Raw genomic sequence first — 10,031 nt, 5'->3', positions numbered from 1 at the left:
AATATATATATATATATATATATATATAATCAAATGACAAAAAATTCTACATAAATGTTTTCCAATGATTTTCTTTGCTTTTGAGAATTAAATGATTAGGCATTCAAAATAACCTTTTCCTTAGATACTTATAATTGTTAATTCTAAGAAAGCCATTATTTGTTTATAAACATGAAAAAAGACATCAGCTGGTGTATGTGTGTGTACTCAGAGATGAGTTAAGTAGCTTATCCTTTGCTGTCCACAGTATGCATACTGCCATCTGTTGGAAGGAGTTTTTCTGCACCCTTTAGCCTTAAAAATGAACTGTTAAATGATGTTTTCCAGTAATTTGCTCATTATTTCAGTAATACTTTTTTGATTATTATTCATTTGATTGAGATTTTGAAAATTGAAATAAAAATATTTTAAATTCCCCCTCAGTGCAAATTATGCAGGGGAAATTATTTTCTTGAGTGGGCACATGGGTGCTAATACTGCATCTGTTAACTGTGGTTGTATGAACTCCTGCTTACTAATGTAGGCAGAGTAATCATGCCTAGCTTTTAGCCACAAACAGAAGTCAGTGACAGAGATGAAAAGGAAACCAAATCTTTAGATGTCTGATCCTACCTTGATGTGTTACCTTCAATTCTTAGCACAGACTGTATGTGTCAGTGTCAAACTGTGTCACCCACAGTGCTGAGAGCATACTAGATACAGGCAGCCAAGTGCCTCAGTGCATTTTAAGATTGAGTAATACATAGGAACCAACTTTTGTAAGCCTTGGAAAATGAAATAGTGAGATCCAAAGATTTGCAGATTATAGACCTCCTTTATTGTTGATTCACCAAACTGAAAGAGTACTTTCTGCTGTGTATTTAAAAAACCACTTGCAAACACCTATCATCTTGGTCTTTTAAATGTGTACCATTTTTAATGTCATTAAATATCACTATATTCTCTTTAAAGTAAATTTTTAAAAGGTAATAAAAGACAATGAGAAACAAGAACAAAAATGTAAGATTTCTTGAAAGCACGTGGTAATATTCAATCATATGTCCCATCTTGCATAACTGTATCTGTTAATCTGAGCAACAGATTTGAAGACGAAAGTAGTTAATGTATCAATCATTGTTAATCAAATATTCTTGTTCTGAAAATCTGTAAAATATGTAATGTTGTATGTTACCCTTTTTATGTCTTTGTGTTTTTCTTGCTCTTGTTTTTACTCTTCAAAATAAAATTATTTTTAAATATACTACTTGTAATTTGACAGCCAGAAAGATTACAGCTCTTCATGTAACATTCAGTGTTTTTATAGTAAACTGAAATTTACCTGTTTGATAATATGAATGGTTTTAAGATTTATTTTCTATGAGTATACAGCATAAATCTAACCTCTCCTATATCATAGTTATTAAATGTCTTCTTTCTGAATTTTTCTACTTCCTGTACACTAATGCCCTTTAAACCCTCTCCTCTTGATCGTAAAGTTTCTAGGCAGATGTTTGCATAAGTTCTTGATTCTCCTGCCTGCCCTCTGAAATAGCATTGCTCATGTGCATTTGATCACAGCTCAGAGACATGGAGAGCTCAACCACTGTGAGGGTTTCACGGTGCCTGGAGCTCTTCCTACCTGCTATCTGGGTGCTCATCACTGCGCCCCCAACCACTCTTCTTGTGACACATTTCCTGGCTCTAGCTCTCTGCTCTTTCCTCAGTACCATCATGTTTTCTGATCACCTCTCTTTTAAAACAGCACAGAAAAAGTGATTTTTGGTAGTTGAGGTGTGCTCTACCTTAGAGTCAGTGCAGCTCAGCACAAGTGCAGGAGCACACTGCAGGTTTTTTCACTTTGTTTTTTGGTCTCTTTTGAGACAGGGTCTCCCTATGAAGTTTAAGCAAACCTTGAGCTCACTTTGCAGGCTAGACTGGTTTCAAATTTGCAATGATCCTCCTGCCTCAGCCTCCCGAGCTCTGGGATTACATCTTGGCTGATCTCCTACAGATATTAAATTGAATCTTATATCTGTGTGCTCACATGTGCACATTTGTACATGTGTGTATTTATAAATATAGTGATTGTAGATATGTATTTCTCCGTGAAAAGACTTCACACTTTTATTGTTAAGGTATATTGTCATTTTTGGTATCTTCTTGCTTACTTTCATCTTCGTTATTTTTTTCTGTGCTGAGTATGCCTTCCATCTGCAGATATTCTGTGCTGCTGCACAAGATTCTTGAGAGTTTGCTGAGATTTTATAGTCGATTTCTTGCACAGTATGTCAGAGTCAAAATTACCTGAATAGTGGATGTCTTATTTTCAGAGTATTATATCATTTTCAAGCTTCTCCCTTGTGGGATTATGTTTGTCTTTTCTCTTCAGGTTTACATTTTCCCTATCTTCTGTAGATATAGAAGTTAGTTTTCAGTTACTTTTATGGAGAATTGTGATAAGTGTTGAAACCTTGTTTTCAGTAACGGTTAAGAACTTTGTAAGTGAGCTGGGTAACCTTGCCTTTCTGATTTTTGCTGTCATTTGCCAAATTGAGCATTTTGTTTATTCATTTATCTTTGTATTTTAGTGAAGGATCTACAGGGCGTTCAGTTTTCACTACTAGATCAGATTAGTAGTGATCCGCCTGTTTACAAGTTCCCAATAGCTGGGATTACAGGCTCGCGCTACCACGCCCAGTCTCAGTAGCTGTCTCAGTGTGCCCCAGGGGTGGTGCCAGAACGGCAGGCCTGGGGATTGAATCCCTGGACCCTGTGCCTACTTGCAGGTGCTTTAATCTGCTGAGCTATTTGCCCAGCCCAAAGCATTTTAAATATATACTCATTTATGATTAGCTTATTCAGAAGATACAATTGCAGACCATTTGCTTTGATTCCATTAATGGTAATATTAGAGGAAACCAGATCACCTTTAGGAGCTTTAGTAATGAGCAGCATCTCAACTTAGTGTTTCCAAATTGTGTCCCAGCACACCTGAGAGACACTTGTACCATCTCCTTAATAACTCCATGCTGCAGGGAATCTATCCTGTTGTACTTCTAAACAGTTCCTGCTGTCTGCTCCAGTTCTGTGAGGGGGAAGCAGGAAATCACTACCACCCCTCACACAGACCCTCGTGGCCTGGCTCCTTCCCAGCACAGTTCCTGTCACCACACAGACACCTTGAGGCCGTGCCTGCTGCCCCAGGTGGCTCTAGTCTGGCATAAGTCACTGAAAATTGTCCTCATCATGTGGGAGAATGTCACACACGTGTCATATCACACATGTGCTGACCCTTTGTAGTACTACTACAGTGGTGTAATGAAGCCCCATCAAAACACACCTTCTATGTGTAACTTATAAAATCAGTAAATTATGTGTTTAAGGATTGTCCCAAAACTAAAATTACTTCATTTCACATTCATCTTAAACTAAATCTAAAAAACAAAAACAGTAATTTGACTTAAATACCTAGTGGCAGTTTCCATGGTGGACCTCAGTGCTGTACATATCATGAAGCCTTTGTTTCAGCAGTTATCTCCTTTGTTTCTAGGTGAATGAAATTTACCATGATGAGTCCCTTGGAGTACATATAAATGTGGTCCTGGTACGCATGATCATGCTGGGTTATGCAAAGGTAAAATGCCTTAAAATATGGGGATAATGCAAGTAGGGCCTGGGTTAGCAGTAAAATACTAAATCAGAGAAGAAGTAGCTGCCCTGTGTGTCATGCAGAGCCCTGGTGGCTTTGAGTTGAAAAGAGAAACTGCTACAGTGAGTAGACATCACCAAATTTTAGTGGATAATAAATTATTTTTATAATACTACCATTTACTTCTCTCTAGATAGTTACCTTTATTATAGATACAGTTGCATGAATGAAAAATGAATATATACCATTAAGAGAGGCAACAACCTCTGAGAGGCTTAGGTAGAAAGATTGGGTGTTCAAGTTCAGCATAACTTTGTGATTGACAAGAACCTTTTTTAGGGGAAAAAGAAAAAAGATTTTAAGGGAGCCAGAGAAGTAGTTCAGTACAAGAGGCTCAGGGCAAGCCCCAGTACAGCAACCCTGAGGGAGGATGAGGTTCTTTTTAGGTCACAATTATGTTTGTGATACATATTTTCATTCAACATGTCTACACTGAGTGCCCGTTATGTGATATACTCTTCGTAAGTACTTGGAATGTGTTATTGAAGAAACAGATGAGATCTTTGCCTTCTTTTGATTTTTTGAAAAGGACTGTTTTGCTTATATATTTTCATATTTAAAACTGAAAACATCATTTGTTGGATTCTTCAGAACATAATGTTTAATGAGATGAATCAGACACATGAGCTTACATATCATATGATTTCTCTTATGTGAGAAACATAAAGTATAAATAAAGAGCAAAATGCAAGATAATAGTAAGTAGCAAGATAGAGAATTAGCAAATAGGAAAAATCAAGAGATGGAGGGAAGGGGAGGGGGAGAGGGTAGAGAACAACCATCAAGATACGTTGTGTGCAGATACCTCCTCCCCACAAGGCATGTGAGTGGTAGGTACTGTCAGTATGTACTAATAAAAAAAGTAAACTTTAAAATGAAATAATATTTTTCATTTAAAAGAATTTCAGCAGGGGCTTGGGAGACAGCTGATTGGGCTAAGTGCCTGCCTGGCAAGTGCAAGTACCCAAGTTTGGTCTCTGGTACTGCATGCCATGGTGGCCCCAGAAGCCCGGGCTTGCCATGCTGGTCACAGCAACCTGGTGTGGTGGCACACACCTGTATTTTCACTGCTGGGGAGGCTGAGACAGGAAGATAACTATGAGTCTGAACTGCACAATCAGACCCTGTAACGAAGTTTTAAAAAATAAAGATAAATGAAAACAAGAATTTCAGTAATTTTTTTAATGCAAAAGCTTGGTTCTCAGAATTCACACACATTAAGAATTTCATGTAATATAATAGACTTTAACCAATTTTAATGTGATAGAGATTGTGTCCTTATTCTTAGAAATAATGAAGTGCATAAAAATGTTACCCTTTGAGAACAAATGTAGACGAAGAGACTAACTTTACACTTTGCTTCATGTTTAAATTGCATGTCATTCTGCCAGAAACAATCCTTTTTGATTATAAAATGCTAGAGAATTTGCACTTTTAGAAAACAGTACAAAACCATATTCATATGTTTAATTATATATTTAATGTCTAGTTATCTTTGTTTAATGATAGGAATCCCTTCATCTTTAGTTTCTCCCATAAACCCCACCTCTTTAGAGTGGCCAGCAAGGGATAGATGTCACTTCCAGCTGGTAATGTTTACAGCGTTCTGAAGGTTGTTAAATCACTTGTTTGGAGAAATATGTGACCAGCATAGAAGAAACCAATCCAATTTATTAAGAGTGTAAACACCAATGATAATATTTGCTGAAACTTTACAAAATTCTCATTCTGTCAGCCAAGTTGGGACTCTTTTTGGGTTCCAAATTCAGTTCTCATTCTGTCAGAATCTATCCCTGAACTCTGAACTCTAGACTATAACATGGCAACATTCCCAGGAACTTAACTCTGTTTATTGGAACTACAAGATGAGTCCCTCTTCCTTATCATGAAGTTGAAAAACTTTTATTTTCTTTTTCAGTGTAAGGTTAATATAATCTGACTGTTCCTCATAAACTAAAATTTGACTAGCCTTGCCAGTTACTGGAAGAAATTTCTATTCTTTCCACATGCTGAGTATTTCTGTACAAAACAAAAAACCTCACAAAACTCTTAACAAAGATCTTTTACTTTCATATCTCTAGAGAAAAGTCCAAAGAATCTTTCCTTCTGCTTTTGTTCTTATCGACTTCATTACACTTCTAAAATTCTTATCCAAATGATTATTGATGTATTGCCTCAAAATGGCAAATGTTGGCATGAGACTTACCCATTAATCCAGTTGTACCCATTAATCCTCTTAAAAGAAGTATTGAATATCATGCACATATATTCACGGACGTTTCAAATTCCTAAACCACAGTAAATAATAAATATTATTAAATCATATATTGAACATATTATGACCAAAATTTCTGCTTCACAAAATAGTTTAAAGGAAACCTTTGAGAAATGTTGGTGTTTCTTTAACCTATTTCTTCTTTTAGTCCATCAGCCTCATAGAAAGGGGAAACCCATCCAGGAGCTTGGAGAATGTGTGTCGCTGGGCTTGCCAGCAACAAAAATCTGATCCCAACCACTCTGAGCACCATGATCATGCAATTTTCTTAACCAGACAAGATTTTGGACCTGCTGGAATGCAAGGTATTGGCATTAATATGTAGAAGGAACACTTAACGGGCATGGCTATTCAGAAGCAGTCCAAGCTCAAACAGTCTGTTCAAGTATTTAGATCTCTACCGCCACTTTCCCCCCTTGCTGAGCCAAGCATACATTTTCTTTTGTTGTTTTCAGTGACTTCTGTGGAATTCACAATGATAAATGCTGCTTAATACTATAATGAATTATACTGGCCTTTAAAACAGTGGTTGTACATTTGGGGTCCAAAGGGGATGCTTATAAAAATGGCCTGTGATTTCCACTGGCTGGAAGGAGATAAAAGATGCCATGAGGAAAGACTGCTGCCAAACAGTTTTCTTCCAAAGTCAGCTTACATTTATCTAATAAATTCTGACGTGGACATTGGAAAAAGCAGACATGATTTCCTTTTCAACTTGGATGGGATTTTTGGCTCCTTTCACCAGTACCAAAATATCAAGGCCCATTTACTAGGAAAGAAAGGCAGGGTTTAGCTGTTGAGCAGAATAGAATGGTAGCCCTAGGAAGTTCCTTCATTCTGGAAAGGAGAAAATGCAAACTCAGTGAGTCTTATTAGAGATGATTACCTGTGGCTTTCCCAAGAGAATACTGCATGAAGCTATCAGGGAAGTAATGTTAACCTTGTTTGCAAAAAGGCTTCCTTTAATTTTACACTAGGCTAAGATCCAGAAGTAATTCTTAATAGATTTTCTCATAGAATGAAAATAAAGTAATTGTTATTCTCTACAGGATATGCTCCAGTCACAGGCATGTGTCATCCAGTGAGGAGTTGTACCCTGAATCATGAGGATGGGTTTTCATCTGCTTTTGTAGTAGCCCATGAAACTGGCCATGTGTAAGTCACTGTTGACAGCTATAGAGGAAATAAAAGGTCCTTTCTCCACCTCACCCAGTGTTGTTCACACTTTGGGCAGAGCACATGCCAGCATCCAGTTCTCATCCCTTGCCAAGTGTGAAGAGTGGACCACAGTGAGGAAGTCACACACTGAAAGTCAATGGGTGACTGTTCTGTAGTCTCATGCTTGCAGAAATCAAGAATAAGAGAGACATTGCTGTCAGATTGCTCTCTCCTTTAGTCTGTGGAGCTGTTCTAAGAGAGCTACGCTGACTAAAAATTATACCCTTTCTAATACTTCCTGTCAAGAGAGAAAGGTAGCAGAGACTACAATTCGGAGCTGTGAGATCTTGCTTTGTGTTCCAGGCTGGGGATGGAGCACGATGGGCAAGGTAACCGGTGTGGCGATGAGACTGCGATGGGCAGCGTCATGGCACCTTTGGTGCAGGCAGCCTTCCACCGCTACCACTGGTCCCGCTGCAGTGGTCAGGAACTGAGGCGATACATCCAGTACGTGCCTGCTGCATGCCATGGGCCTCTGTGAGTGCCCCAGATAGAAAATTGACCCTAGAACTCACTTGGGTCATCACAGATTTCCCAGTCAGTGAAAGCTGTTGTTGATAATAAACATTTTCGTAGGGTTCCATGGTTTGGTTGCTATAATTCTATCATGTAACCACAGTATTTTAAGCCATCACCTAGAACTTGAGCCCAGTTCTATGAGGGATATGATGGATAATGGCTTGGAGAAGGGGGTGGCAAGGGAGCTCTTAGGCCTAAGCACTGGCCTCTCTATCCTGTCCCAGAGGTGTTAGTATCTGTCCTTCTGCATCATGTGAGGGTCCCCTTAGTGAAATGAGCAAGCTATTTCTTGTGTTCTGCTTAGCTTACGTTTTGGAATGAACAAGGATGGAAAGGCTTTCTAAATTGAACTAAAACCAAAAAACTTGAAACGTATTTTTTGGTCTTAATTTTAAAAGTTTACTTCAATAAAGACACATTGTGATTAATCCCCCTTAAAATACACTAACTTCTTTTTCATTAGTAGATGCTTGTAGTAAGTATACAACGCTTCCATTTATGTATGGAACTCCACAGGGAGTTCATACATCCCAATTCTCTTTCCCTGTTTTTGGTCCCCACCTCTGCCCTCCCTCTCCACTCTTAATTCTGGTCCTCTTCTTACTTCCTAAAGCTCTATTTTCAGTTTTTTTCCTCTTCAATTATTTTTTTTCTGTCCCTTTTCCCTTTCTTCCCTTTTGTGAACTTGCTGTATGATTTGCTAATATTCTAGAGTATATAAGCTAAGTGTTCTTTATTATTAAGACACAGTTTTTAAAAATGAACATTTAATTACAAGTAATCTTCTCTTTCCTGCAGTTCCTATGATTGTCTGCTTGATGACCCTTTTGAACATGATTGGCCCAAGCTCCCAGAACTTCCAGGAATAAATTACTCTATGGATGAGCAATGCCGTTTTGATTTTGGTGTTGGTTACAAAATGTGCACTGCAGTAAGTTACTCAAAGTCAATTTAAATTTTTCATCCTAAAAGTTATTCATGAGCTTTGCAGGCTCACTGGTACAAGTGTAAAAATGTCTACCAATTATCCTGTTTGGTCTGTGTTTAAATGCAAAAACCCAATATTTGAAATATGTTACCTTATTCAGTATTTATGATACACTAGAAGGAAAATTTAAGAAAATTAAAAACGGTACAGAATTTCAAAACAAGATGAGATGATAGGAAATTAACAATGATTATTGTATTTCATATTGTTATCTTCAAAGAAGTTATTCAAATTACTAGATATGGATGTGCAAAAATGATCAATTACACATTAACTGTCCTTTCAATAAACCAAACTGCACAGTAAATACCTCAAAAAAATCAACAACTGAGATTTCGTCTTTTTAAAAAGTTTTTGCTCATAAAAAGAGTAAAAAGAAAACACACTAATTGGGAAAATTTTTACCAGCTGTTCCTCAGACCTTTTTATATCTAGAGCATATAAGAATTAAAAAGAATCAAGCCCCCTAAAATTTAAAGACCCAATCCAAAAATGGGCATCAGGAATGTACACATACTTCTCAGACGAAGAAATCCAAATCTTTACATTCTGTTCTTTCCCTCATTTCTCAGAGTTAGGTACATGGTTTTTCTTTGGCTCCACTGCCAGCATTCTGTGTGTTTGTGACCCTGGTAAGGGTTTTTCTGGTATCTTACATGGAAAGCAGCTATGTAGCATGGGCATCAGTGCCATATGGTCGTGCTTGGCGGTGTCCACAGCATCTGGGAGGAAAAGATAGACCGTTTCATGACGTAACCATACTGTCTCAGAAACAAAAACAAATAAACAACAGTAAAGAGGGCTGAGGAGGTAGCTCAATGCAAAGGCCTGGGGGATGCGGGGGTGGTGGTGGTGGTGGAGATTTGGATCTCATAGTCCAGGTGGATCAAATCCTGATGTTAATTTAATATGTGGCATTAGATACTTTATTTAATCTCTCTTGCTTATGCATAAAATATGGGTAACAGTATTTATCTAGAAGGTTGGTGTGAGGATTTGGTCTAGTTATGTAATTAAGATGGTTAGGACAGTGTAGGCAAATAATAAGTGCTCCATGGAATCTCTTGAACACAGTAAAGATCCAGATTAAAGGTATGTTTTGTTAAATTTCTACACCAATCTTTGGTAATTTGTTTTAGAAAATAAAAAGAAAGGGTTTTTATATGGTTAAAGACTTTATGTTGCTTCCAGAAAATAAAACTATTTATTGCTATTGATAAGAAATTGATTTGCTGCTTGGAATCATTATAGAGCCAGTTGGTCTATCTGTAAGCTCTTAATTACCTTTATTGGTATTTCAAACCTGAGAATTCTAAAGCTTTGCGTTAATGTTACGGAAAAAA

At 37.4% G+C, this 10,031-nt stretch overlaps 1 protein-coding gene across 2 annotated transcripts in view; it reads left to right on the top strand.

Moving 5' to 3' along the window:
• Adamts3 (ADAM metallopeptidase with thrombospondin type 1 motif 3) overlaps positions 1-10,031 on the top strand; it is a 397,838-nt gene that overhangs the window by 340,633 nt on the left and 47,174 nt on the right. The window contains exons 6-10 of one of the 2 annotated variants that reach the window (XM_023706787.1): positions 3,530-3,613; positions 6,112-6,268; positions 7,013-7,118; positions 7,485-7,628; positions 8,499-8,631. In XM_023706787.1, the coding sequence (XP_023562555.1) occupies positions 3,530-3,613; positions 6,112-6,268; positions 7,013-7,118; positions 7,485-7,628; positions 8,499-8,631 (624 nt within the window). Of the gene's footprint in view, positions 1-3,529; positions 3,614-6,111; positions 6,269-7,012; positions 7,119-7,484; positions 7,659-8,498; positions 8,632-10,031 lie in introns of both variants that reach the window. The other variant, XM_023706786.1, reaches the window with a different exon arrangement.

The sequence above is a fragment of the Octodon degus genome, unplaced genomic scaffold, assembly GCF_000260255.1.
Source record: "Octodon degus isolate 3935 unplaced genomic scaffold, OctDeg1.0 scaffold00269, whole genome shotgun sequence".
Taxonomy (NCBI): domain Eukaryota; kingdom Metazoa; phylum Chordata; class Mammalia; order Rodentia; family Octodontidae; genus Octodon; species Octodon degus.
This window is presented reverse-complemented; position numbering and strand designations above follow the sequence as displayed.